The sequence below is a fragment of the Pteropus vampyrus genome, unplaced genomic scaffold (genome assembly GCF_000151845.1).
Source record: "Pteropus vampyrus isolate Shadow unplaced genomic scaffold, Pvam_2.0 Scaffold196, whole genome shotgun sequence".
Classification (NCBI taxonomy): Eukaryota; Metazoa; Chordata; class Mammalia; order Chiroptera; family Pteropodidae; genus Pteropus; species Pteropus vampyrus.
The window spans coordinates 1,144,586-1,170,992 of NW_011888977.1; the positions used below are offsets into that span (position 1 = coordinate 1,144,586).

General features: G+C 39.4%; 1 protein-coding gene and 1 pseudogene across 2 annotated transcripts in view; one reads left to right on the forward strand and one right to left on the reverse strand.

Annotated features, from left to right (window-relative positions):
* Positions 1–2,878, reverse strand: part of CEBPG (CCAAT/enhancer binding protein gamma) — a 10,660-nt gene extending 7,782 nt beyond the window's left edge. The window contains exon 1 of one of the 2 annotated variants that reach the window (XM_011371849.2): positions 2,673–2,878. Coding sequence is in view for 1 of the 2 variants with exons in the window: in XM_023537653.1 (XP_023393421.1) it covers positions 2,367–2,378 (12 nt within the window). In the remaining variant the exon portion in view is untranslated. Of the gene's footprint in view, positions 1–2,366; positions 2,497–2,672 lie in introns of those variants that run through there. The other variant, XM_023537653.1, reaches the window with a different exon arrangement.
* LOC105299927 overlaps positions 2,609–26,407 on the forward strand; it is a 29,635-nt pseudogene continuing 5,836 nt past the window's right edge.

Genomic DNA, 26,407 nt, shown 5'->3' on the forward strand with positions numbered 1-26,407 from the left:
CCACCATCCCTCTCCATCCCCATGCCACAAAATTACCTCGGCTGACATCATCTCTCAGGGGTACTAGTCTTCTCTGGTTTAGCAGTGTTCCCTCCAACCACTGTCTCCAGAGCAATCTAACACTCAAACCTGGGTGTCACATCCTCTTGCTGAAAATTCTTCTGCAGCTCCCACATACAGGATCAAATACGAGCCCCTGTTCCCTTACTCTGCACATCTCAACAATACTGAGCCGCTATCAGTCCCCTAAATTGTCGACGCTTTCTCTTTTCTTTGTGCTTCTGTCCAATTTGTTCCCCCAGTTTGTCAAAGCCAGCTCCACAGTATGTCTCCCTATAGACTAAACTAGAGGCAGGATTCTGTCCTCATCTTCCCATTCCCAGCATCTAGTGCAAAGCTGAGCATACAGTGGTGGTGCTCAAGAAATATTTGTTGAATACGGGCTCAAGAGGCTAACAGAAAACATGTATTTTTATAAATGTCACGTAAAAATGAGACTCTCTAGCATTATAACTCTTAAAACAACCACGATTAAGTCAAAAGTGTTACTAAGATATCAGGGTCCTACTACCTAAAGTTCTTGGTCTTCCTCAAAAGCGTATAGGGAAAATAAAAATACAGTTCCATTTGCAACTCTAAGTCCCCAGTCTAGACAGTGAACATCTTTCTTTTCTGGTCTTTGCTTCATTTGAGAACTTTCATTTTCTACTTAGTCCAGTTGTTTTCCAATTAATAACCTCAAGTTCTTAGGCATGTGTTGCCAGGATCTGACAACTCTGTACTACAAGTCAAATAAAGCCAGATGAGTAGTATTTCTATTTAGTTGCCACTGCTTGCTTCATGACCCAAAACAGGGGTCCATGAAGAAGGGTACACACATTCAGGGAATATGTAAGTATGAAAAGGAAATGATTTTTCATTTGTCTTTTTGTAATGTTATTTTTTACATTTGCTTTTGGTTTGATTTACAACATACAAAAAATACTATACACACATCATTTATAAATATACATTAGAAGGTCATGCTTAATTTTTTTGTTGTTTTTTTTTTTTTACTGAAAGGGCTGGAAAGCCACAAAGGTAGGAGACCAATGTACCTACCAAAATAAGAATCCATGGAAAGATCCTCTCCCAAGAATGAATATGCAATAAACCTGGAATTATGGCTACCTGCATTTACTGTTACTGTGATCAGGTGAAGTTCAGCCCCAAGAGGTCCTACCTGTCTTTACCAAGAACTCACCATGTGCTGTTTAAATCCCTAGGGATGAATCTGAATCAATCTCTATCAATATCTCTCTTTCTCTCTCCATGATCACAGACAACCTTGCTCTGGAGAATTTGAAGGGTATTCTGAAAAAATGAAGTTCTGTTTCCGCCTATGTTTTTTAAGGCAGGTATTAAAAATGACCAAATCAGACAAATGTGCCCATGAGAAGCAGGAATTCACAAATTGAAAAATTCCTCAGCTCACTAGCATCCTGTAATTATTTAACCTTGTTTACAGTAAGTTCTTCTAGAAACGAAGAATCAACTTTAGGAATAGCTTACCCCAAACACTACTCAAGTGGTAATAGCTGACCAGATTTTAACTTTTAAATATCAACAATTTTTCGATGCAGAATTTCTTAATAAAGCATGCCCTTATAATTTTTTACTTTAAAAATTTCTTTGGGAGTCACATATCCTACCTAAATTAAAGGATAATCTCTTCAAATTGGGAGTGTCGGCTCGGAGACAAAACTACCAAATTTTGTGCAACCCACCAATGTTAAAACCTTTCTGAAACTGACACATTTTAAGATGCCAGATTAAGCATAAAACTCAGACAAGAGGAAAACCAACACTTAAACCTTCTGAAGAACAAAAACATACAAGCTTACTTGGGAAAACAGATTACTCTTCCCCTCAAACCTGTATTTCCATCCTCTCCATCTTAATAAGGCATCTCTTCTAGCTTTTTTCCTTACTGTGTTCCTCCCACCAAGCTAACAAGCTCATTGCTTGCCATTCTCTTTTCTGTTCAATTCGTGGTTTCTGCACATTCACTTCACCTATGTTCAACAGTAAATTGTAGGGTATTTCAACTATAGCTCCGTAAGTGAGCATAACAGTGTTTCTGTATCGTCGCGTATGTAAAAATTGACTGCTTTTCCTACTTTTTCACTATTCTGAACAGAATTCTCGACAACCTCACATTGAGCAGTTTTGGTGCGGCAGGAAATATCCTACATCGCACTAAAATAAGATACGGCCCACCTCCTGCTATTCTGGGAACACCCTTTATCCCCAAGGGCCAATACGAGCCTGGCTTGTCACCACTGCACATTTCACAAACAGAGGGCCGGGTTCTGGAGGGGGCGCACCTCGTCTTCCATCCCATCCCAGGAAGACGGCGAGGGGCGCCCGGGAGAGCGCGGTGGTCGGCGGGTGGCGCCGCGGGGCTGGGCGGCGGCCAGGAATGAGCTCAGACGCCCCGCCGGGTGTTGCCGGCAGGTTGCATCAGACGCCGCGCGGGGCCGCCGCCCGCGCCGCGGGCCGCGCGGGTCCTTCCAGGCCAGCCGGCCGCCTCGGGCGGGCCGGGTCTCCTCCGGCCGGGCCCGCACCCATGCGAGCAGCCGGCTCCGCCGCGGCCTCCTCCTTCTCCCTCAGCTCGCCCGCGGCCTCCTTACCTGCGCCTCCAGCCCGCCCGCCCCCAGGCGGCCTCCACTCCGAGCGGCCCCGCACACGCGGCCCGACCCGACCCAGGCCTCGCAGCCTGCGAGTCAGCGAGGAGGAGCGACGGTTACGAAACCGGTAACCTCCGCCCGTGCCGCCGCCGCCGTCGCCGCCACCACCGGCTTCCCCTCCTCGCCGGGGCCGCGCGCGCTACCGCCGCTGCCACGACCAATGGGAGCGCCGGCCTGCGGGTGACGCGCCCGCCCCTCGCGACTGGCAGAGCCGCCAGCCAATCGCGGGTGTCTGGCTGCGGGAGGCGGGCACGTGGCGAAGGCGTTGGCTACGGCGCGGCGGGGCTGGCGGGCGGGGCTGGCGGGCGGGGCTGGAGCAGACTGTATCTCGCGGCGCCGCCCGCGCAGAGCGGCGGCGGCGAGCGGCGGGCCCCCTTCCGTGAGAAAGTTTCTGTGGAAGTTGGAGAAGCGTAACTTTGTGAAGGCAACATCTGTCTTTGGAAAGCAGAATGTCCTGAGGTGATTCTTTGAATCACTGAGTTCTTTTTGGGTTTCACCACGTCGTCGGGGAGCCCCTTTGGTGTCCCTCACAGGGACGGTTTCCCGGCACGGCCCACCAGAGTCGCTTCCCGGGACGTGGGGCGCCCGGCTGACGCCAGACTGCCTACGGTCCTGCACCCCTCCACTGGAGCCTGGGCCTCACGACAGCGAAGACAACTGTAGACTTGTTGAAAAACAAATGAAGCAAAACTGTCCCAACTGTAGGATTACAGTTGATGTCACTTTGGTGAACACTGTAAGACTATGGTTCGTTGTTGGGGAAAACGAATTACCACAACTGATTACCGTGTGGTGCTTTCCAGGTGAACAAATTGGGAGATGTGATCTCAAAAAATGAATGGCAATCCAGTTTTGTTTATGTAAGTCAGGTCACATGAGAATCTGAAAGCGTCTTAAAACCAGGAAGCTGTGCACTGGCTGGAGGACAGAGCTGGGCGATAGGTTTGATTGCTTCCTCTGTAGCAATTCCTATTGTCCAACAAATATAGTCTTTGAAAGAGGAAACATGTCATGGCCCAGGCCGTGGTACCAGCTCTGCGCCTAAAACTGTTTCGAGGAATCAGAAAAGAGATGATAAAACATTTGCAAAAAATAAAGATAAAAAATAAAAATAAACGAGCCGAAACTAAACGTAAACAATAACCGTAGAAGCACATTTGGTAGAATGACACATCATCAAAAGCAGTATGCTTCTTTCACTATGGCCCGTAGTGTTCTGAGTTGAAATTTCTGTAACCAAGATTTTAGCACTAGTAAAACAATTATATTTTGTTACAGAATCATAATATTACCCTTTTTTCTAATCAGGGTATAGGTACATTTATTAATCCTCTGATTTGCTAACCATTCTGCCAAGCTGGCCCAGAATTCTCTGTGTCTGTCAAGGCACATTCAGCAGGTCTAGTCAATACCAAGAAAACTACAGCATTTATTTCTTCTCCAGCTGAGAATTCTGCTCAGTTTACTTTTTAAATTATTTTTTTATTTTTTTTATTTTTTTATTTTTTTTTTTTTTGTGCCAACTATATGGTAAAGTGTGAGGATTTAGCAACGAACAAGACAAACACGGCCCCTGCCCACATGGGAAGTTACACTTAGAGCCAGAGACACGGACATTCAGTAATTACACAAGTTTTCTGTTACCATGATGCAAGAAAGAAGTACAAGATGCTGTTAGAAATTATAAGAAGGGAATCAATCTGATCTGTGGGTCAGGGAAGGCCTGAAAGATGAATGGGATTTGGCTAGGTGATGCAAATGAAGTGGATGTACCATCAGAGGGAATGTCTTATCTAAAGGTCTTTCTGACAGGAGAAATTTAAGGCCAGCGTGGCTGAAGCTCAGTGTTCCAGTGCAGAATGGTGAGAAACCAGTGGCCCAAAGAAGTTTTCTAATTTTATCCTGAGAGATGGGAAGCCTCTGAAAGACTTGCTTTTACAATAAGGAAATGAGGAAAGCCCCGTGGAGGCTCCGTGTCTGGGTTGAGGAAATACACCATTGCTTTCTTGCAAGTCACAGGGCCCCAAGCCATCATACTAAAAGAAAAACTTTCTGCATAGATCTCTGCCTTACTGATACCTAGAATACTGGGTTAAGTGCCAGTACTTGAAATGATCAAATGGCCAGAAGCAGGTCACAATGCACTAATACAGCAGGTATAGAGAAAATGGCAGAGGCACTCCTCAGAAGAAAAGAGTGTTGAGCAAACAAATCCATCAATATCCATTTCAAATATCAGATCACAATATAGTCATTCTGAGAGAGCCTTAGTCACTCTAGCTGACTGATTTGTCCTTTCCCATATGATGTAACTCCCATTCTTGAGGGAAAAATTTAAACCTCAAATTTTACTTTTGGAAGTACTGTTAAAATCATAATAGCTAAGATGCTAAGTGGTTGTATTAGGACATATCCAAATTTCATAAGTGGTTCTATGCATGAAAGAGAAAAAACAATACTGTGAATGTCAACTATAACGCACTTTTCCATGTGTCTGATTTTGTTATCCTGTGAGTTAAGCTAGACTGTGCTCTTACGAATAGTTCGTGTCTTCTGTGCACACAAGAACAGGTATATGCTGTGTGAGTACATGAAGACAGGTACAGATCATCTATGCTCATGAGACATATGCATCTATGTGCAAGGGGCTAGGTACCTATAGTCTGTGCATATAAGGATAGGTACTTGTCATCTGTGCATATAAGAGAGGGGCGTGACATCTGTGCACATCAGGAGAGGTAATCTGTATCTTCTGTGGGCCTGAGAGGGTCTTATTATATCTTCACTTCACTGAATAAACACTATTACATAATTAATGTAATGCAAATTATTCCAGTGCCTATGAAGCACAAAAGTGAAGGTAAATGAAAATATGTTGGGGGTTTTTTTTGGTTTGTTTATTTGTAATATATATGACACCAGTCTCCATCATGGCAGCTTGAAGGCCTTTGGAGACAGGACAGGGTGATGTTGGCTAGCATTTAACCTAGTTAAACCTCTGTTCCTCATCTGCAGAGAGGGTTGACCTCACAGAGTTGTTATGAAGATTAAGTAAACTGACATGAAAAAAAGCTAGCAGAGTGGCTGGCACATAGCAGGCACAAAATAATTAGTCTGTACAAAAAGAATTTACTACCTAGGACCCAGTTCTTGGGTCTAATACTGTTCTCCAATAAAATAACTGGGCGCCTTGGTGAAATGGCTGATTCTAGGACTGAGGCAGGAAATACTCAAGAAGATCCTGGAGCATCTTACAGTGCCAGAAAGTAAGGAAGTACTCAAAAAGCGAAACAGAGGTATGTGTCTTAGCTCAGGCTGCCACAACAAAATATCATAGGCTGATGGCTTAAGCAACAGAAATTTCTTATAGTTCTGGAGGCTAGCAAGTCCAAGGTCAAGTGCCAGCAAGGTAGATTTTATTCTGAGACCTCTCTTCTTGGTTTGTAGTCAGTCACCACCTCACTGTGTGCTCACATAACCTCTTCTTTGTGTGTATGACAGGAGAGAGAGCGAGCAAGCTCTCTGGTAGCTCTTCTTATAAAGGCAGTAATCCCATCATAGGAGGGCCCTCATGCATTCATCTAAGCCTAATTACCTTCCAAAGGCCCCATTTCTAAATTCCATCCTATTTGGGATTAAGACTTCAATATATGAATGGGGAGAACACATTCAGTCCATAACAGTATACCACAGGAGCAAAATGAGCCCCCAGTGCCCAAAGAGTCCCAATGCCAATTTGAGCAGCAAAATAATGTAATATTAGATAATAACCCAAACTGTAAAATAAATATCCATGAGTCCATGCTGATACAAGGAAACTATTGAGGAGCTAAATGTCAGAAGACAGACAAATTTCCCATGCAAAAGAATTCCAAATAAGTTACAAAGGTACTCCACACTCAGATGGGGAAGCATAGCTCCCCACTCTTTAAGTGTTGGCTGCATGTAGTGACTTCTTTCTGCAGAGTAGAGCATGAAAAAGAAAAATAAAGAGAAGTTTTACAGTGGAGAAATCTGACAAATACTAATACAGCCAGGTGATCAAGGTCAACATGAATAGTCATAAACCATGATTATACAAAGAGATAAAAATGGTATTTGACCTCTTTGATCTTCTTCTCATGAACTCATAACCCCAGTCTAATTATGAGAAAAATACCAGACAAATTCTAAGAGAGGGGCATTCTACAAAATACCTGACCAGTAGTCCTCAAAACTGTCAATGTCATCAAAACCAAGGAAAGTCAGAGGAAGTATCACAGTCTGCAGAAGCCAAAGGAGACATGAAAACTAAATGTAATTGGTATCCTGGATGGGGTCCTGGAGCAGAAAAAGGACATTAGGTAAAAACTAAGGAAGTCAAAATAAAGTATTTTGACAATGTGTCAATATTGGTTCATTAATTGTAACAAAGATAAAATACTGATGTAAGATGTTAATAATAGGGACACTGGGTGCAGGGGAAATGGGAATTCTCAATATTATTTTTTCAATATTTTACAAATCTACAATTGTTCTAAAAATTAAAATCTATTTTTTTTAAAAAAAAAAGCATTTGAGGTACATTACAGCGTTAACATTAACTTAAAACGGAACACTCTGAAACATTAACAAACCAGAGTAAACCCAGACTTCAGCCAAATTGGTAAAGAAGCTGAGCTCAGCAGAGGAGCCCTGAGCCCCAAGTTCAACCTTGAACTTGGTAACTGTGACTCTGCCAGGTGAACCAAAGACATGCAAAGAAATGGAGCCAGAGATCGGGGAAAGGGGGCAGGGGGCGGGCAGGACTACAGAAGCTCCTCCAGGAGGGGAAGAGAGTGGCAAAGAGGAAAGGAGAAGTGGAGGGAGACCACTATGGGGCCGCGAGATAATGTGGAAGCCCAGAGAGTCATCACTGGGCTATTGAGGAAGCCCCATCCTCACGTGAAGGCCCGTACGGCAGGTCCAGGAGCCAGGTCAATCACTGGGAGCGGCAAGGCTGAGAGGAGAAGGGAATGAGAAGCTGCCCAGACAGAGGAATGTGGTTGTCCCGTTGACTCATTCCCACATTCTTTTTCATCTTTCTCAATCGTTAGGTGTTTATTGAGTCCCCGCTCTGTGCCAGGCACTGTGCCAAGTGCTGGCAGTCCTACGGAGCAAGACACTGGGGTTGAAGAAGTGAAGGGCTGGTGCCCATCAGATGAGGAGGAGGCCAAGGAAGTATCACCACCAGGCTGGGTGGGCTTGGGGGCCAGGATTCTTTGGCTTAGAGTCAAGAATCTTCTAGACCTTTGTCATCATTTCTCCCCTTAATGTTTTTTTCAGGTTCCTATAGTAACAATCAGGTTATGTGTGCACTTAAACTAGGATTCAGATTTGCTTGAGCTTCATGGGTGTAGCCACCAGCATCCATTCACATAAATGCTGGGGTTTGGGCTGGAAGAGGAAGGTGGGGTTTGTTTTTTTCTTTTTCTTTGCAAAGGTTTCTGAGGGAGAAGCTGTGATTTAGAGAGACATGTGCGCTTTTGTAGTCCTTACCCCCCCCCCCAAAAAAAGGGACATTTCTCCCACCTCTGTGAACAACCCATTGCTTCAGCCTGGTGGGAACTGGAGTAAATGCAGAGCGGCTTTAATGTCTCCAGGATTTGTGTTTTTGTAAACATCAGGAATTGGCCCCTTGGCAAATGGGCAGCAACTTTAAAAAGAAACAATTGAAGCAAAGGCTGTGCTAAGGGGCCTGTCCTCAAGAGACTTTGATGGTAGGAAATATTAATGGTGCAGCACATTACGGTGGGGGCTTAGGAGCTGGCTAAGAAATACTTGGTGATGGAGACTGGAGATTTGTTCTGTTACTGTTAAAGAGACCCACTGCAGCCACAGGTGGGAAGACTGCAGAGCCAAAATAGTCGATTTCCTTTCAAAAACTTCTAGCCTTATCTTGGCTAAACTATGAGTGAAGCCAAAGGTATAGCATCCAGAACAGCTTGTGAGATCAGAGTATGTCTAGGGCAGAGAGAAATGGGGGAAAGAAGTGGAGAATGATCAGGAAAGCTACAAATACCCACTAATTCTGGTATGCCGTCTGGCGGACCATTCCTTCTCAGTTCCACAGATCCAGTTCTTCCCTATTCTTTAAACCATAAATGTAACATTAAGATATATATCGTCAGGCTTTTTGCTATTGATTTGTCTCTTATACTCTATTCTCATCTCATAGAAAGGTAAGGCTCTGTCTTACACACATACTGCTGTGTCGTATACTTATTGAGGCTTTAGAAAAAATAGCTGAGGGAATGGGAGTCTCCATCTGAATGGGGGATCTGGGGGTACACGGGGACATCCACTACAGTTTGCACTGCTCGAATCCACTTATCACTTATGATAAGTTAATCGATCTGTGAATAGCTTCTTCAGGATTTAAATGGTCTCCTTTCCTAGAGAAATATGCCAGAAAATAGCTAGTGGATGAACTAAGTTCCCATTGCTGCAGCTGACTTCACGGCCACTCTGATATTTACCACCTGCTTCCCCTACTATGCCTTCTAGATTCCCCTCACCATTGGCTAACGCCTCTCTTGGTCTAAATAGCTTACCTATTATGGTGACCCATACCTTCATCCTTGAGAAATCTATACCCTTTGTTACCATGTCCTTTTAAGGCCTTAGCCACTGCATTTGTCCATTTGCCATCAAGATTGGACATGAGATACTTCATGCAAAAGAAATACAGAAAAATAAACCAGAAACTCATGAGATTGGTTACTTACAAGGGATGGATGAAAATTGAATAAAAAGAATGGGAATGGGAATAATGTAGAAGGGGTAAGGGGGAGAGTGATACCTGTGAGTATACCTTTTTGTGTAGCTCTGACTCTGAGAACCACGCTAAGGTTTCACACACCCAAGAAATAAATAGTTAACACCAACTAGGATGTGGAAGAAACCCAACGCGAAATGCAAACAGTAAGCAATGAATGTAACCACTACAAAAGAACAATGTAACCACACTGTGGCAAAGAGAGAAACTAACCTGAGTAACTTTAGAAAATAGTATTTTGATTGGATAAGGCTAAATAGGAAAAGAACTGTATGCAAATAATATGCACTAGTTGCTAAATTTTTCAAAGGGGCATGACAGCAATTCTGAAACTATTTTATTTATATGCTAAGACTGAGCAAATAAGTAAATACATTTGGATAATAAGAGCAAGTTCCTCACTGTTGAAGATAGGACTTACAAATAAGGAAAGAGGAAGACTAGAATGGATCCTGTGTGTTGGATTGAAAGCAGAGGTTATCAGAATGAACTCATGAATTGTAGTATATACGCAGAATGGCATAGAAATAAATATGGATGTGTTTGTAAGTGTGTGTGAGAACATATATGTAGCTTTGTACATTGAGAGGACCTAGAAACAACAACACCCCAGGAACAATGATCCCACCTGGAGACCAAATCCTGGTTTCTAAATATCTTTCTTCAGTGAGAAGAACTAGGGCTTATTGGAGAACTGGTTGATTCCAGAGTTCGGCAGGGAAAAGACAAGAAGAATCTGGCATGCTTATGGTGTCAGAAGTAAAGAAATGCTCAAAAAATTATGAGAGCATATCAAAAGAACATAGCAGTTAATTTTTAAAAGTTCCCAATGGTTAGATCTGAGACAATTTGAGTAAAAAATAGTAGTAATGAATGATAACATGTAGAAAAAAATAAATATTTATGAGTTCATACTGACATAAATAAATAATTAAATAAACAAATAAATGGCAGAAAAGAAACAGCTCTTCCTTACAGCAAATTCCAATTAATAAATGTAGAAAGAATAATTGAAATAGCAAATCACCATGAGAAAAACACTGCAGTAATAATTGTTGCAGGCATAACTTTCAATGAATGTTAAAATCAATGGGTGAGAGTATAATGAGAAACAAGATATTTACATATTTCCAAAGTATCTCCTCACAAAATGCTTATAAATTACAATAGGAAAAATAATAACTTTGATACAGTGGAAAAACCTGGAAGATACCACTTTGACCAAGTGATCAAAGTTAACAGCAAGAATAAGACACACCATGGCCCCCTGTTATAATGTGCTGCGGCACATGACTCCTGTGGCATTCTTGCCAAGTGCATAACCTCAACCTAATCATGAGAAAACATCATGAAATAACTGGCCAGTATTCTTCAAAAATATTAAGGTCATGAAAGACACAGAAACCCTAAGAAACTTTCCAGATTAGAGGAACTAAGGAGATATGATAAGTAAAGGCAACACAGGATGTCAGATTGCATTCTGGACCAGAAAAAGGACATTAATAAGATAACTGGAGAAAATTGGGTCTTTAGATTTGTTAATAGTGTCGTGTCAATGTTAATTTCCTAATTTTGATCGTTGCTCCATAGTCAGATTAGCTTTTGCTGGGGGATTGGGAGTAGAAGCAGCCATTGTGCCCCTCCCCCGCCCCCCTTTACCACTCATTGTGTTACTAGGCAGATACTACCGGTTATCATAGCCAGAAGGAGGTAAGATTCTCCATGCACACAGACAGTAAGAAAAATTTCTCTGGTTAGCACCCTACCTCTTTCTCAAGGCTCTCAAAGAGGCAGGCAAGTGACTCTCCTACGGGATAAGAATGTGCCACACAGAAGTTACTTAAGCTTAACTTTCAAATTAAAAAAAGACAAAGGAAACAATTGTTAGAGTTGATCACATAAACATTTTTAAATTTTGGACATAAAAATACACTATAAATAGAATTAGTAACAAATGAGAAATTGGAGAAATGGTTGCAACTATATAACAAAGTACGAATATCCTTATCATACAAGAAACTCTTAAAATCAGTAATCGAAAGATGAACGATACAATATTAAACAAGTATTTCACAAAGAAATACTAATGGCCTGAAACAGGAAAAAAAAATGATCTTATTATTAAACAAGTACAATTAAATCAAAAAAATGAGATAAACTATATTTTGCCTATGATTATAAATCATCGAAAAGAATGTTAATAAATGGTGTTAGGGAGAAGGTAAAGAAATTGGCACTCCATATATGGTCAGTGGGAGAATAGCTTGGTAAAATCTTTCTGGAAGGCCACTTGGTAATTTGCAATAAAAGCCCTAGAAGTGTGCATGCTCTTTGAGGTAGCTGTTCCATTTCAGTCATTAATTTTAAGATCATCATACATTCATGCAAAGATACAAGGAAGTACATTATATCATTGTTTGCAATAGCAGAGAAAGAGAGAGAATTCATCAAATGTTTATTTGAGTGAGCCTCGACCAGTGGTGATCAAATTCTCAAAAAGGAATGAAGGCAATGCTAGGAAGAAAAGATATACCTAGCACAGGTAATTGTCTTTAAGTAACAGGATTATGACTGGGACTATTATTGGGGGGTTTTTTTGTTTTTTTGTTTTTGTCATCTCTTTTTCTTTTGTCTTCTTATCCCTTGAAGAACTGAATGCCTAGTTGTATGAATTGAACTATAATTTGATCATTAACTCGCAGAATTCTATCCACCCCACCTGATCTCAGGTGTTGATTTAAAATGTTCTCCTCTTGGCTATCTGTTTAACTATGAACAAAGAAGGCGGGGGGCGGGGGGTGTTCTATATTAAATCAGTGACTGAAAGTAACCTCACAGGATGATCTGATCATAAATTCCTAACTGGGCAGGTCGTGGTAGGCAGTGACGCCCCAGGCCTATAACTTCTTTAGTAAGAAGTTTATCTTTGCCTTAAGCAAGTTCTGTCCATTGTTCCTGTGCATCTAGTTTAACGCACCTTTGAAATGCCAGAGTAATTCTCTTTTCCAGGCCCCTCAGAGAGGGCAACCACACTCAAGGGAGCACATGATCTTGTTAATGATCCTTGCAATGTACCTTGCTTTGGCCTACTCTCATTTAATCTTCCTTATGTTGCCTTCTTAATTCCAAATGTATAAAAATAACTGCAAAACTGTCATTCTCCAGAACATTTGAGATCCTGCTTCTTGGCAGGTCATCAGTTTGGCTCAAATAAACTCATAAAAATTCCCTACAGGTTCAGACATTCTTACATCAACAGATTATATATTATGTATAATATTATACTTCTAAGTTTAAAAACTGACCTTATAGAGGTCAGTGTTATTAGATTCATTCTTCTGTAGAAACTGGTACTAAATATTACATAAGTGACTCTGTTTTTAATGAGGATTTATACAGTGAAACATATATCAAAATACATTTTAACAATGAATTTTTATTTTAAAAAGTGTGAATAACTTTAGAACAGTAACAAAAGCTTATGTTTAATAAAGCCTCTCATATTTCTAGAAAGCATATATTTTCATATATCATCTAGAATACTGTAATTGAATGTTGTAGGATCAGAAGCTTGTGAAAAACCAGAATTATAAATACTATAGAAAATCATAAGAAGTCACCAGTGGATAGAAGCAAACCAAATGTCCATCAGTGGATAAATGGATAAACAAAATGTAGTCTATACTACAACGGAATACTATTCAGCCTTCAAAAAGAAGGAAATTCTGTAACATGCTACATGTATGAACCTTGAAAAGATTGTGTTAAGTCAAAAAAGCCTGTCAAAAGGACAAATACTGTATAATTCCATTATATGAGGTATCTAAAGTAGTCAAATTCATAGATATAGGAAATAGAATGGGGGTTACCAAGGACTGGGGGAATGGGGCAAAGAAGAATTGTTAGTTAATGAGTGTAGAGTTCTAGTTTTGCAAGAGAAAAAGTTCCAGAGATCTGTTTCACAACAACGTAAATATACTTAAGACTACTGAACTGTGCACTTAAAAACTGTTAAGATGGTACATTTTTTTATTTGTACCACAAAACAAACAAACATACATTCCTCTTTAGTTAAAAAAAAAAAGTCACAGATGGTGCTGAGCTCTCACCCTAATAAAGGAGCTATTTATTCATTCATTTCAATATCTATAGTCCATCTGCTGTGCGCTTGGCACTTTGCTTAATATTAGATGATAGCTAAGAAATGATCCCTGCTCTCAAGAGTTTTCAGTCTAGTTAGAAACAGAGAGAAATAAACAGTGTGTTATGGGCTGCTCATAAAATAAATAAGTACCAGGTACCAGGGCAACACAGAGTAGAGATGCTTCACCTGGTCTCAGGGTGGCGATCAGGAAAGTCTTCCCATCTTCTTGCTGGAGTACTGAAGGTAAGTATGAGTTAGCCAGGCAAAGGTGCAGAATAAAGACCCAGTGAAGGCACAGTGAGTAGTAGCATGGTGTGACCAGAGTTTAGGGTGGGAGAGCGCTGAAGAGCTTGAGGAGACTGAAGATGGAGGCCTCGTCAAGGAGTTTGAATCTTATCTTGAGATCAATAAAAAGTCATGGAAGCTTTTTAAGGACGGGAATAATATAACCAAATTTGCATCTTAAAAGGATTATTCTGGCTGCTACAGAGAGACACAGATTAGAGAACAAGACCAGAGGCAGGAATATTAGTAAAGATTTAACAATAAGGAAGTGATAGATGACCTTTGCAGTAGACTGAGAAATAAGTAGGAGAAGAAGAAATGATGAGCTTAGACAGTTTTTTCCTAGAAGTGGCTTTGAACGAGAGGAGATAGCAAAATAGCTTCAGGGAAATCTAAAGAGAAAGGATGTGTGTGTGTGTGTGTGTGTGTGTGTGTGTGTGTGTGTGTGTGTGTGTGTGTGTGTGTGTTAAGGTGAGAGTGACAGGCATGTTCAAACACAGACAAGACAGAAAGGAGCTATTCCCTAAGGGGATGGGATGGGATGAGACCAGATCCCACTTAATAGAACTTGGGAGGGAGTGGGTGGGACTTCCCTTCCATTTTAACAGGATGGAAAGAGGAAAGGATAGATGTAGGTTTGCCCCTAGAAACTTGAAAGGTTCCCTTTTCATAGTCTGTTTTTATCCTGTAAAATAGAAGGGAAGTTCATCCTGGAGGAGTAAATGGAGAGGTGGTGGTTTACAGAGATGTTTAAGTGTGAAATTGGAGCTAAGAAGATTAGAAAAGAGAAGTGACTCTGGAAAAGTGAGGCATGGGGTAGCATGAGGCCCAATAGAAGCCGGAGAATATAATTCTGTCCACTGTGTTTTTTGTGGTTGTTCCTATGGAGCCTAGCACAAAAGACATGTCTTTGGAATCTGATTGGTGCTCTACCAGGCCTCAGTCTGTGTATCCCTAGACCACTACATCTAGACTGAGGAGACCTTAAAGATTATCTTCTGAATTCTCTACAGGCTTGGTAAACAATAAGGAAGAGACACCTGTCCTTCCGGAAGTAAAAATACAATATTAAGTTATAGCTATTAAAACAGTGTAATATTGGTCCAAGATTAGACAAACCAGTGGAACAGAATAGAAAGCCCCAAAGCAGAGACCATTATGTGTGGGAATTTAGAATACAAAAAAAAAAGAAAAAAGTGACTCTTTAAATTGCATGGGGAATAAAAGAATCAGTTAATAAATGTGACAATTGCTATTTGTTAGATACCTGCCACACGCTATTCATGAAAATAAATTCTGGATAAATGATGGATCTAAGCATAAAAAATTGTTTTTAAATAATTAGAGGACATATTTTTTACAAATTTGGATTGAGGAAGTTTTTCCTACATAATTCATGAGACCTAGAATTCCAAAAAGAAAATATCAACAGACTTGGCCACTTACAAATTAAAAACAAAACAAAACAAGAAAACTCTGTATAAAAAAAAAAAAGGTTTAAAAGGATTAAAAGATAAGCTACAAATTGGGAGAAAATATTTATAACATATGCAATACTTACAGGTTTACTATTAATATATGAGCTTCTACAAATCAAATCTACTGCTATGTTTGTCACTTTTACCATAAATTGTTTACATATGTGTAGATTTATTTCTAGACTCTTTGTTCTGTTCCATTTGTCTGTTTGTCTACCCTTGTGCTAATACCGCTTGACATTTTATGGTAACATAATAATAAGTTTTTATATCTGGTAGTGTAAATCCTCCAAATTCATTTTTCAAAATATAAAGTGAAAAATTAGTGATAATGTTTTTTTAATTCGATAGGTACATACTCTGATACATGTTGTATCATTACTTATAACTAATATTTTATAAATATTAACTTATAACTACTCAATATGTAATAACACCATAGTGAAAAAAAACTTTTATGTGTCTAATAACAGCATCAAATTTTATAAAGCTAAAATTAAGAAATATAAGGGAAAAATGTACAAAACCACATTTTTAATTGGATACTTTAATATAACTACTATTTTATAAAAGGTCAAGGGGATAAATATTTTAAAAGACATGAATTAGAAGGGGTTCATATGGTGAAATAGCAGACAAAACTTCAAAACAGCTATTATAGATATGCTAAAAGAACAAAAGGAAACCATGCTTAAAGAATTAAATAAAAGTATGATAACAATGTCACATCAAAAAGAGAATATCAACAAAAAGATAAAATCACTTAAACAGCAACACATAGAAATTCTGGAGTTGAAAAGTACAATAATCAAAATGAAAACTTCACTAGAAGGCTCAACAGAAGATTCAGGTTGGCAGTGAAATTGAAGATATAGATATATCAATACAGATTCGCCAATCAGAAGTACAGAGCAAAAAAAAAAAGAAAGAAAAGTGAACGGAGCCTCAGAAAAATGTGAGACACCATTAAATGCACCAAAATACACACAAAGGAATTAGAAGAAAAGGAAGAGAGAAAGAAACATTAAAAAGTATTTGAAGAAACAATGGCTGAAATTTTCCAAATTTAATGAAAAAAACATTACATAACCAAGAAGCTCAATGAACTCCAAGTGTGACAAATAGATCCATACCCAGACACATCATAGTAAAAATATTGCAAGTCAAAGACAAAGATAAAATCATAAAAGCATAAAAAAAAAAGAAAAACCTCATCATATACAAGGAATCCTCAATAAGATTAACAGCGGACTTTTCATCAGAAACAACGGAGGCCAGAATCCACTAGGATGGTGTATTCAAAGTGCTGAAAGTAAAATATTGTCAAATAAGAATCTTATATCCAGAAAAATTGCCTTTTAACAAAAAAGGCAAAATAAAGGCTTTCTATGATTAACAAAACCTGAGGGAATTTGTTGATCGTGCAACTACCTGACAAGAAATATTCAGGCAGAAAGTAAGTGACTCCAGATAATAATTTGAATACACACACACACACACACACACACACACACACACACACACACACACACACACTCAATATTGCTAATGATAATTATGTAGTAATTGCAAAAGATAATACATAATTGCATATTTCTTCTATATTCTCTAAATTGATTTTTAAACAATGTGTATATAATTGCATTGTTGGGTCTATAATACATAGAAATACAATGTATTTGACAATAACGTTATGTAGAAGGAAGTTTGGAGCAAAGCTAAATGGGGTAAGGAAAGGATACAAGATGATAACCCAAGTTTACAGTACACATATACAATGGAATACTACTCAAACATTAAAAAAAGATGAAATATTGCCATTTGCAACAATATTAATGGATGGATCGTGCAGATATTATGCTAAGTAAAATAAGTCAGACGGTAAACGACAAAAACCATACGATTTCATTCATATAGGGAATATAAAACAAAAAAGAAACAAACAAATGAAAGAAAACAAAAACAAACCCATAGATACAGATAGCAGATTGGTGGTTACCAGAGAGGAAACGAGGTAGGGGAAGGGTAAAATGGGTAAAGGGGGATCGAATAGATGGTGATGGATGGAAACTAGATTTTTGGTAGTAAGCACACTATAGTATATACAGATATCAAATTATATTGTTGTAAACCTGAAACTTATATAATATTATTAACCAATGTTACCATAGTAAAAAAAATATTTTGAGTATAATAAATTTTAGATATAATGAAAATGGCAATTTCAGTTATATTTTGAGAATAACTATGAGAACAGTATATATTAAATTTTGAGGCTATAGTCAAAGCTTTAATTATTCAAGAAAAGTCATAGTTTTAACAGATTGTCTTATTGGAAAAGAATAAATAGGCAATTGTTTCATTCTGAGAAGTAAAAGAAAATTTCTTTATCCGAAGCCTGATGTTTAGGAAGTTGCTCAGGTAGCCATACAGGTAGTCATAATAGGAAAACATGAATGACCATGGTTAATGAATCGGCCATGGTTTAAATTAACCCTCACTTACACATCTCTCAATAAGGGATTTTATGCCTTTCGAATGACCATTCTGAGGGGTCAGTCTTTTCTTGGCAATGGAATAGGATACACAAACAATAAATCTACTCTAAAGTGAAATTGCAAAAAAAAAAAAAAGCCAGAATTCACACACTCTGAAAGTCGTATTGATTGCTTGTATCACAAGCAAAGACTTTGACAGAGGTGGATAGGGCAAGATTTGGACAGGTTAATAACTGAGGCAGGGAAATCAATGGATAAGAGATACTGATATGAAAGACAATGAGTTAAATAGATAAGGGAGTTTCTTGGAAAATAAATAAAGTGACCCTCTTTTTTTTCAGCTTTATTGAAATATAACAGACAATTAGATGCTCGTATTTATATTGTACAATTCAATGAGTTTTTTTTTTCAATTATAGTTGGAATATAATATATTAGTTTCAATGTACAGCATTGTGATTGGAGATCTATGTAATTCACAAAGTGATCACCCCACTAAATCTAATACTCCTCTCCCCCATTACATATTTATTAACATTATTAACTATTTTCCTTATGCTACACTTTATACCTCCATGTCTGTTTTGTAACTATCCATCTGTACTTCTTAATCCCTTTGCCTTTTTCTACCATTCCCCCCAACTCCCCTTCTATCTAAGTAGCCCTCAAAATGGTCTCTGTTTCTGAGTTTATTTCTGTTTTTGTTCTTTAGAGTCCACATGCATGTGAAATCATGTGATATTTGTCTTTCTCTATCTGACTTATTTCATTCAGCACAATACCCTGTAGGTCCATCAAGACAATATCTTTTTCCATGCTCTTCCTTAGTCTGTGTGTGTCTTTCAATCTGCAGTGAGTCTCTTGTAGGCAGGATTTGTAGGGGTCTTGTTTTCCTATCCATTCAATTCCCTATCTTTTGGTTGGAGAACTTAATTCTTTTCCATTTGAGGTACTTGATAAGAATGTGGTTATTGCCGTTCTTTATTCCTGTTTTTGATACATGTTTTTTCTTCGTGAAGAAGTCTTCCAACATTTTCTGTAATACTGGCTTGCTGTTGATAAATTCCTTTAGCTTATTTTTGTCTGGAAAGCTCTTTATCTATAAAGTGACTCTTTGTCATCACACTGCAAAAATCTAAAGGGATATCTGTGGAATACCATCGCACACCATATACAGAACACCTGGCTCATTCTTTGTTCATCTTAAGAATTGTGAATAATTACAATAATAACCCAAGTTTTCTGAAATATAAAATTGACCTTTTGTAATGCTTGTTTGATTTTTGAGGCAAAGCCCCTGTCATTTTTTTCACTAAACTTAGTGAAATTTTGGTTCCAGTTTTAAGTAGATTCACTCAATTTCTTTTCTTTTTTTTTGCTACTATTTATCCCAGGATAATGAGGACCTCCCACAAGTTAACCTTTCATCAGCAATTGATTCCTTAGTGTGAATTTCTTCTTCTGATTGCTGAAAAGGTGAAGGCAAAAGTCTGGAGGCACTTTCAAACTCGTGGAGCAACTCACAGATGAGTTAGCTGCTACCTTGGCCCCCCATCAGAAGGGCTTGGTGTTGGTGGAGTCCTCTGAGTAGGGGGCACACACTGTCAACTTCGGTTTTGCCTGGGCACTGGAAAATAGAAGATCAGCTCTAGACAGTCACAGGTCCTATTGACAGTACTGCACCTAGCCTCAGCCATTCGAGTCCAAACATTTGATTTTCCTTGAATCATCAATGATAATGAAGTGGAAGTCACTCTTTTGGTATGCTCTGTCCAGCCAGCTTTGGTGTTCATAGGCCTTATTGTAGCTGCCCCCCTCTCTCTTACCTCATATAGGGCGTCTCCAAAGAAACCAGCTTCTCTTGATTACAGTTGATACTTGTTGGAAACAGGGCTAGAAGATGCACCATTGGCAACAGTACCTGAGCCTCACAGGCTCTCTTGTCTTTTAGAAACCACTTGAGTCACACATGAAAGTTGTTACTGAGCTGGTTGCCAGTATCAGTGTCCACGGTTTGGATAGACAAGCCAGTTTTTTTCCTTGGAGCGGTAAATTCCAAACTTCTATGCCAAAGAAAAGATGGATCTGGTGGTGCATGCGGCATGTCATGGCCTGTTCTAACACTTATTTTTATATTTGTACTCCAGACCTACATACCATTACTCAACTGTGACTCTGATAAGGCTTCCAGTATTTTTTAAAACCTGGTGTAATATTTCCATGTATGGGGTAAATAGAAAGGGTTTGGTTCTCAACAATGATTGACATGGCATTGTCACATTCTATCTTTTGCCTTACTACAAGTAGCCTAAGCAGCTTTTCCAAGAGAGGCTTCAAGGTCAAGTATTTTCCTCTTACTTTACTTTTTTAAGTTTATCAATGCATGGAAAAATAAAAGTTTTTTTTGCAAGTTAAATAAAGTATGAATCATAAACTCTGTGCTAATTTTTGAGTGTATGCTCTAAAGCAGTAAACAATTCACATGAATACCACTTGGCACAGGTGGACCTCTCCAGTGGCCGAAGCTGACTCGCTTTCAGCTTCCTGTTGATCATAAACTGAAAGAAACCCATTGCCCAGCCTTCTCGGGTTTGCCCATCCATGGATTTCTGGGCCACACTATCCTTGGGATCTTTCCACCATTGCTTTTTCCAGCTGTGAGATTTTCTGATCTAAGTTATGGTACAAAAATACTAATGCAATTGGTTAACCCGACTTGTATATTTTTGCTTCAAGGTACTACCTCAGGATTTTAAATATTTGCATCAGGGGTTGACTATTTAACACATGGTTAAAGAGATGAGTTACTAACAAACAAACAAAACTTGATTTCCCTCTGGGAGGTGTGCCTTCCCTTCTTATAATTCACCCTGTACATGTATCTGTCATGGCCCAAAGGGCGTGTCCAATTATTCCAGTGTGGGAGAATCTCAGATGGTTAGCTACACCTCAGTGTTTTGAAGGTGTGACTGTTGTGAGCAAAACCAGATAATTAATTAAACTTGAACAGTCTGCAGGTCCAATGTCTGTCCTTAAAATTAACTGAAGCCCTTCCAAAAAGAAAAAAAATAATAAGAAAAAAGGATTACTTATGTCCTTTAGAACGTAAATCAAAAACTTTAAATGTTTCAGTAATTCTTAAAATGTCAGTAATTGCCCTAGTTCCCAGTGCTTAAAAAGATTTATTAAGAGTTATTTTCCCATAACAACTTAAAATAAAAAACTGAGTTAAAAAAAAAGGAACTAGAATGATTGGCTTTGAAGAATTCAAGTTACAGTTGCATACTAACTGTGGGTGCAGAGAATTTACAGGGGCAGATGTGCTCTGAAAATAGACTCTGTGGAAGGTAACGAACAGTGCCGGAGCTGTATAGCACTCACCCAGTAAATGGGTCATCCCAGGCTTAATTCTGTCATGGTTTCGAGACCAGGCATCCTGCTTAACCTGAGGGCCTGAGGTCTCCCATGACTCTGTGACTCTCGCTGGCTTCTTGTGTGATCACCAAGCTTTATGTCACTTCAAGGAATGAAGAAAACCCTGAATTTTCTCAGCTTAATTCAGCCTGTAGAGAAAGCATCAGAGCAGGCAAACAATTTCCTAAAAGCAGACTTCACCTTCTGACTCAGTGATGATTGTCCTCAGGGTGTTTTTTTCATGAGCTAGATCCATCAGTGTTAGATTCAGGATAAAGGGTAAAAGAAAAGAAACGCTTTTCCAGTAAAAACTGGTAATAAATTTAGGACTGTGTCAACTACGAAGGAGTTTATGGGAAGCTCTTGTGGGCTCCCCAACTTGCTGGGACCTGGGCCACTGCCTCATCCCTGGAGCAGCCCAATTAAGATGTGGCTGCTTCACTTTGGCCTCTACTCACCACGGTCATTGCTGTCAGCAGATGGTCCACTGTCCTTGCATCATTCACTCAAGATCCCAGGTCCTGGTAATGGGCCTGCAATTGGCCGAGCATGGGTCCCATGCCTCTTTCCACCTTGCAGCATCTAAGACAGGAAGGATTTGTCTCTTCAGCTTCCACAGAGCTGGGGTGGGGGTGGGGGGCAATGGGAGGCAGTGTCCTAGAGTTACCCCTGTGCAGAGACCACACAGTTCACTTCTCATGAGGACTGAGGTACCACTGTGAGGAGAGCTAGAAGTTTGGCAGCCAGAACCAATCAATGGCCCTGCTTGGCTGAGAAGGCAAAGGTACACCTGTGGTTAGGCTCCAGGATCCCAGCCCATGAGGGCTTCTCTCTCTTCAGAACTCCCACAGCATCAACATGGATCCCACCAGCTGTCACATCACATAGTGTGCCCGGGGTTCATGAGTACCTCCCAGCAAGATGGCAAGCCCCTTACAGCGATCTCCGAGGAAGTCGGCACAGGGCTCTGAACATAACAATTACTCAAAACATATGTGTTGACTGAGAATATAAAACCAATGACATATGTGACTATCACGTGAAATCACATTGCACTATTTTCTGGAGAACTAGCAGTGTCTGGGGACAGACCCTGGAGTTGAGAAAACCCACGCTCTCATCTGAGATCTGTGTGATTTGGGGGCAGTTATTTGTCCTTCCTGGGCATCGGTTTCCTCATCTATAGATGTGGGTGATAATACCTACCTTAACGGGTTTGGGGGGAAATTAGAAGCAATGCAGGTAAAGTATCTGGCACCTACCAGGCATCCAAAACACAGTTTTAACAATTATAATTGGGCATGGACTTTTTCATATGGTGTTCCTCAAACAGACACTTCATGCCATGATTAAAGACAAATGTGTCGTGTCTTTAAGTTTGTCTTTAGAGAATCTTTGATTAAACCCAAATTTACTTTACAACATAGCATATGTATGGAGCACATACATATGTTTTTTAATTTTCAAATTTTTATACCTTGATATTAGAAGACTAACATTTATTAATAATTTGTTCTAAATGGTATTATGAAAAATGAATAGCGCAACCTGATGCTGTGTCTGGAAAATATGTTACCATATCCCATATCCTTTGGGGTGACAGCAAAGACTCTTTAATTGAAGTTTTTAGTTTGATTTGAGGCAAAAAAAATTTAAAAGTCTCGGCACTTGGTTAATTAAAGTACTGAATTTTCCAATGTCAACAAGTATTTATCGAGGGCTTACTGTGTGAAGGCACAGTCCTAGGCATTTACTATGCACCCGGGGCATAAACCAGAGGCGGACCCTCGCCTTTCTGAGGTCACATTCTAGCAAGGGGAGACAGGCCACCAACAAGAGACAGAAAACAGAGATAAACTGAACACCGAGTTAAAAGGTGGTAAATGTTGTGGGGACAAACAGAGGAGTCTAAGGAGGACTGGGTGTGGGACCGAGAACATTTAAATAGGTGCTCGACATGAGCCTCAGTGAGAAGGATGTGTGAGAGTAAAGACTTATAGAGTCTAATCAAGAGAATCAAAGCCCTGAAATGTGCCATGAGAACAAAACGATCTAGAATGGCTTTCTGTAGGTGTCACATTACTCTGAAAACTGCCAGGTATCATTTTTTTCTCTTAGGACGTGATTTGTAGGCATAATCACAGTCTTTCTTTTGGGAACTGTCTCCTCCCCTTCTCCCCACCCTGCTTCTCAAGGATTATAAATAGGATATGTCCTCAGAGAGGCAGCCAGACGTACACTAAGGAAAAAAGTAAGTTGTCTTCTTTTAACAAGAAATTTGTTCTTGCAGGGAGAAATTTTTTTAAAAAATTTAAGTGAAACCCACCCAAACTACATATTTAGCGAATTATTTTTTAAAAGGGGCCTATCCATTCGAAACATGTCCAAACAAGAGTGAGTGGGATACACCTGAGAATAGAGTGTGCTCTCTTGTACATAGATTTAGTAACCACCACACCTATTTCCAAAAGCTCCCTTGAGATCTGCCAGGATTTTGCTCTCGTTAGCCTGAAAGAGAGAAGGGTCGTGGCATTGGGCCAAGGAGGCACCAGCATAGGAGGAAATTCCCACCTGTAATTACTGGGATAGTCGTAAAACCAAGATTGTCATGAAAAACAATCCTCTTTTTGACACAGAATTCTCCCAGAGTCACATGAGGTACACAGATGCCAAATCTTAAGAGTTCCAAGGGTAGCTCTCAATTTCTTTTAGCTCGATTTTTTTTTTCCTGTTACACCAAACTAAAGAACTCCAAAGCTGCAGCTGCGCCCTGTGGGATAAGGAAGAGGAGGGGAAACCTTGCTTTGATTACTGGTCTCCATGGGATCTGGGAAGAGAAAGGTTTGGGAAGGGTAACTGCAAAGTCAGCAGCTTCGGGACACTTAACGCCCAGATTCAGCTAAATAATCAGTTGGGAATAAAGAAACTTCATCCTTAAGAGGGATCTTCACTGAAAATGAGTTTTAGATTCCTCTGGGATCAAGACGCTGTCTGGGTAAATATGCTGGAATCTATTCTTGTCTTGTTTACTCAAGTTGTTTTCTCTCCTGTCTCCTTTTTTTCCCCCAATTCCGTAATAAAAAGTAGTCCCTCATCTAAGCTCCTCTAAAGATAGTCAATTTAATGTTCCTTTGACCTGGGAACTGTAGTCTTTTGGGAGAAATTTTCCAAATTGTTGCTGAGGAGATGAATTACAAATGCTATCAGCAGCTTGGAGAGAATGACGCTGATTTGACCTCGTGGCCTCCTACTTGGCAAGGACAGACAACAGGGATATTGCAGTTGTCCTGACAAAGATTTTTTTTGTTAATCATTTGCAAACTATTATCAGTCTGGGTTGAGGTGCTTTATTTTTTTTAATGGGTTGATGTACTGAGAACAATTGCACAGATTTTAAGTGCACAACTCAATGTAATTGCACGAGGTGAGCACGTAGATCAAGGAACAGAAGCCAACCCCCGGTCACTGTCTTACTTCCTCCTTGAACACCATGAAGTAGTTTTGCCTATTTTTGAACCTGATGTAAGTGCAATTCTATAGAATATACAGAATGTATGCTTTCATATCTGGCTCCTTTCAGTCAAAATTATGTTCATGAGATTCACCTATGTAGCAATAGATATTTTATTTTTATTATTCTGTAGAATTCTACTGTATGAATAAACCAAACTGTATCTATCCATTTACCTATTGTGGATATTTGGGAAGTTTCCAATTTGGGGTAATTACAAATACCTCCATGAACATTCTCGTACATGTCTTTTGATGTGCACATGTGTGCATTTCTGTTGCATATATACCTAGAAATGGAATCCTCCCTGGGTCACAGGGTGTGTGTCTGCTCAGCTTTCATAGATGTTGCCCAACCATTTTCCAAAGCAGTTATGTCAATTTACACTTCCATGTAGGAGAAGCCCAGGTGTACCAGGTTATGGGCTGCATTGTATTCTCCTAAAATTTATGTTGAGATCCTAACCCCCAATACTCCAGAATGTGACTGTATTTGGCAATAAGGTCTCTAAAGAGGTGATTAAATAAGGCCAATGGAATGGCCCATAATCCAATATGACTAGTGTCCTCATAGGAAGAGGAAATTAAGACACAGACACAGAGGGAAGATCATGCGAGGACACAGAGAAGATGGCCATCTACACGCCAAGGACAGAGGTCTCAGAAGGAACCAATCTTGGACTTCTAGCCTCCAGAACTGTGAGGAAATAAACTTCTGTTGTTCAAACCACCTAGTCTGTGGTTATTTTGTTATGGCAGCTCAAGCAAACTGATATACACTCCACTTCACATCTTCGCCGAAAAGTGGTATTGTCAGTCATTTTAATTTTAGCCATTGCGGGGAAGGCATGCAGTGATAGTTTATTGTTTTATTGATTTGCATTTCCCTTATACCTAATGCAATAGAGTGACTTTTTCTATGCTTAATGACCATTTGGAGATTCTCTTTGGTGAACTGCCAATTCAAATCTTTTTCTATTGGATGTATTTTTTGATTTGTAAAAGTTCTTTATATATTTTATATATAGGTCCTTTGTCAAGCATATGTCAGCAAATACCATCTCCCATTCTGTGGCTTGCCTTATTACTCTTTTAATAGTGACTTTTCATGAGCAGAAGTTCCTAATTTTAATATAATACAACTTATCAATCTTTTTCTTTATGTTTTCTGTTCTATTCAAGAAAATTTTGCTTACCTCATGGTAATGTAGATCTCCTATATTTTCTTCTAGAAATATTGTTGTTCTAACGTTCACATTTAGAGTACCAACATGACAGGAATTCATTCTTATGTACGATCTGAGATAGTGGTCAAGATTCATTTTTTTTTTCCCCATGAAGATATCCAATTAATCTAGCATCATTTATTGAAAAAAGCCATTCTTTCCTTACCTCTCTGCATTTGTCAGCTTTATCATAAGTTAAATACAGGTATACCTTGGAAGTAGTGCCTGTTTAGTATCCAGACCACTTCAATAAAATGAATATGGCAATAAAGCAAATCACATGAATTTTTTTATTTCTCAGTACATATAAGTTATGTTTACATTACA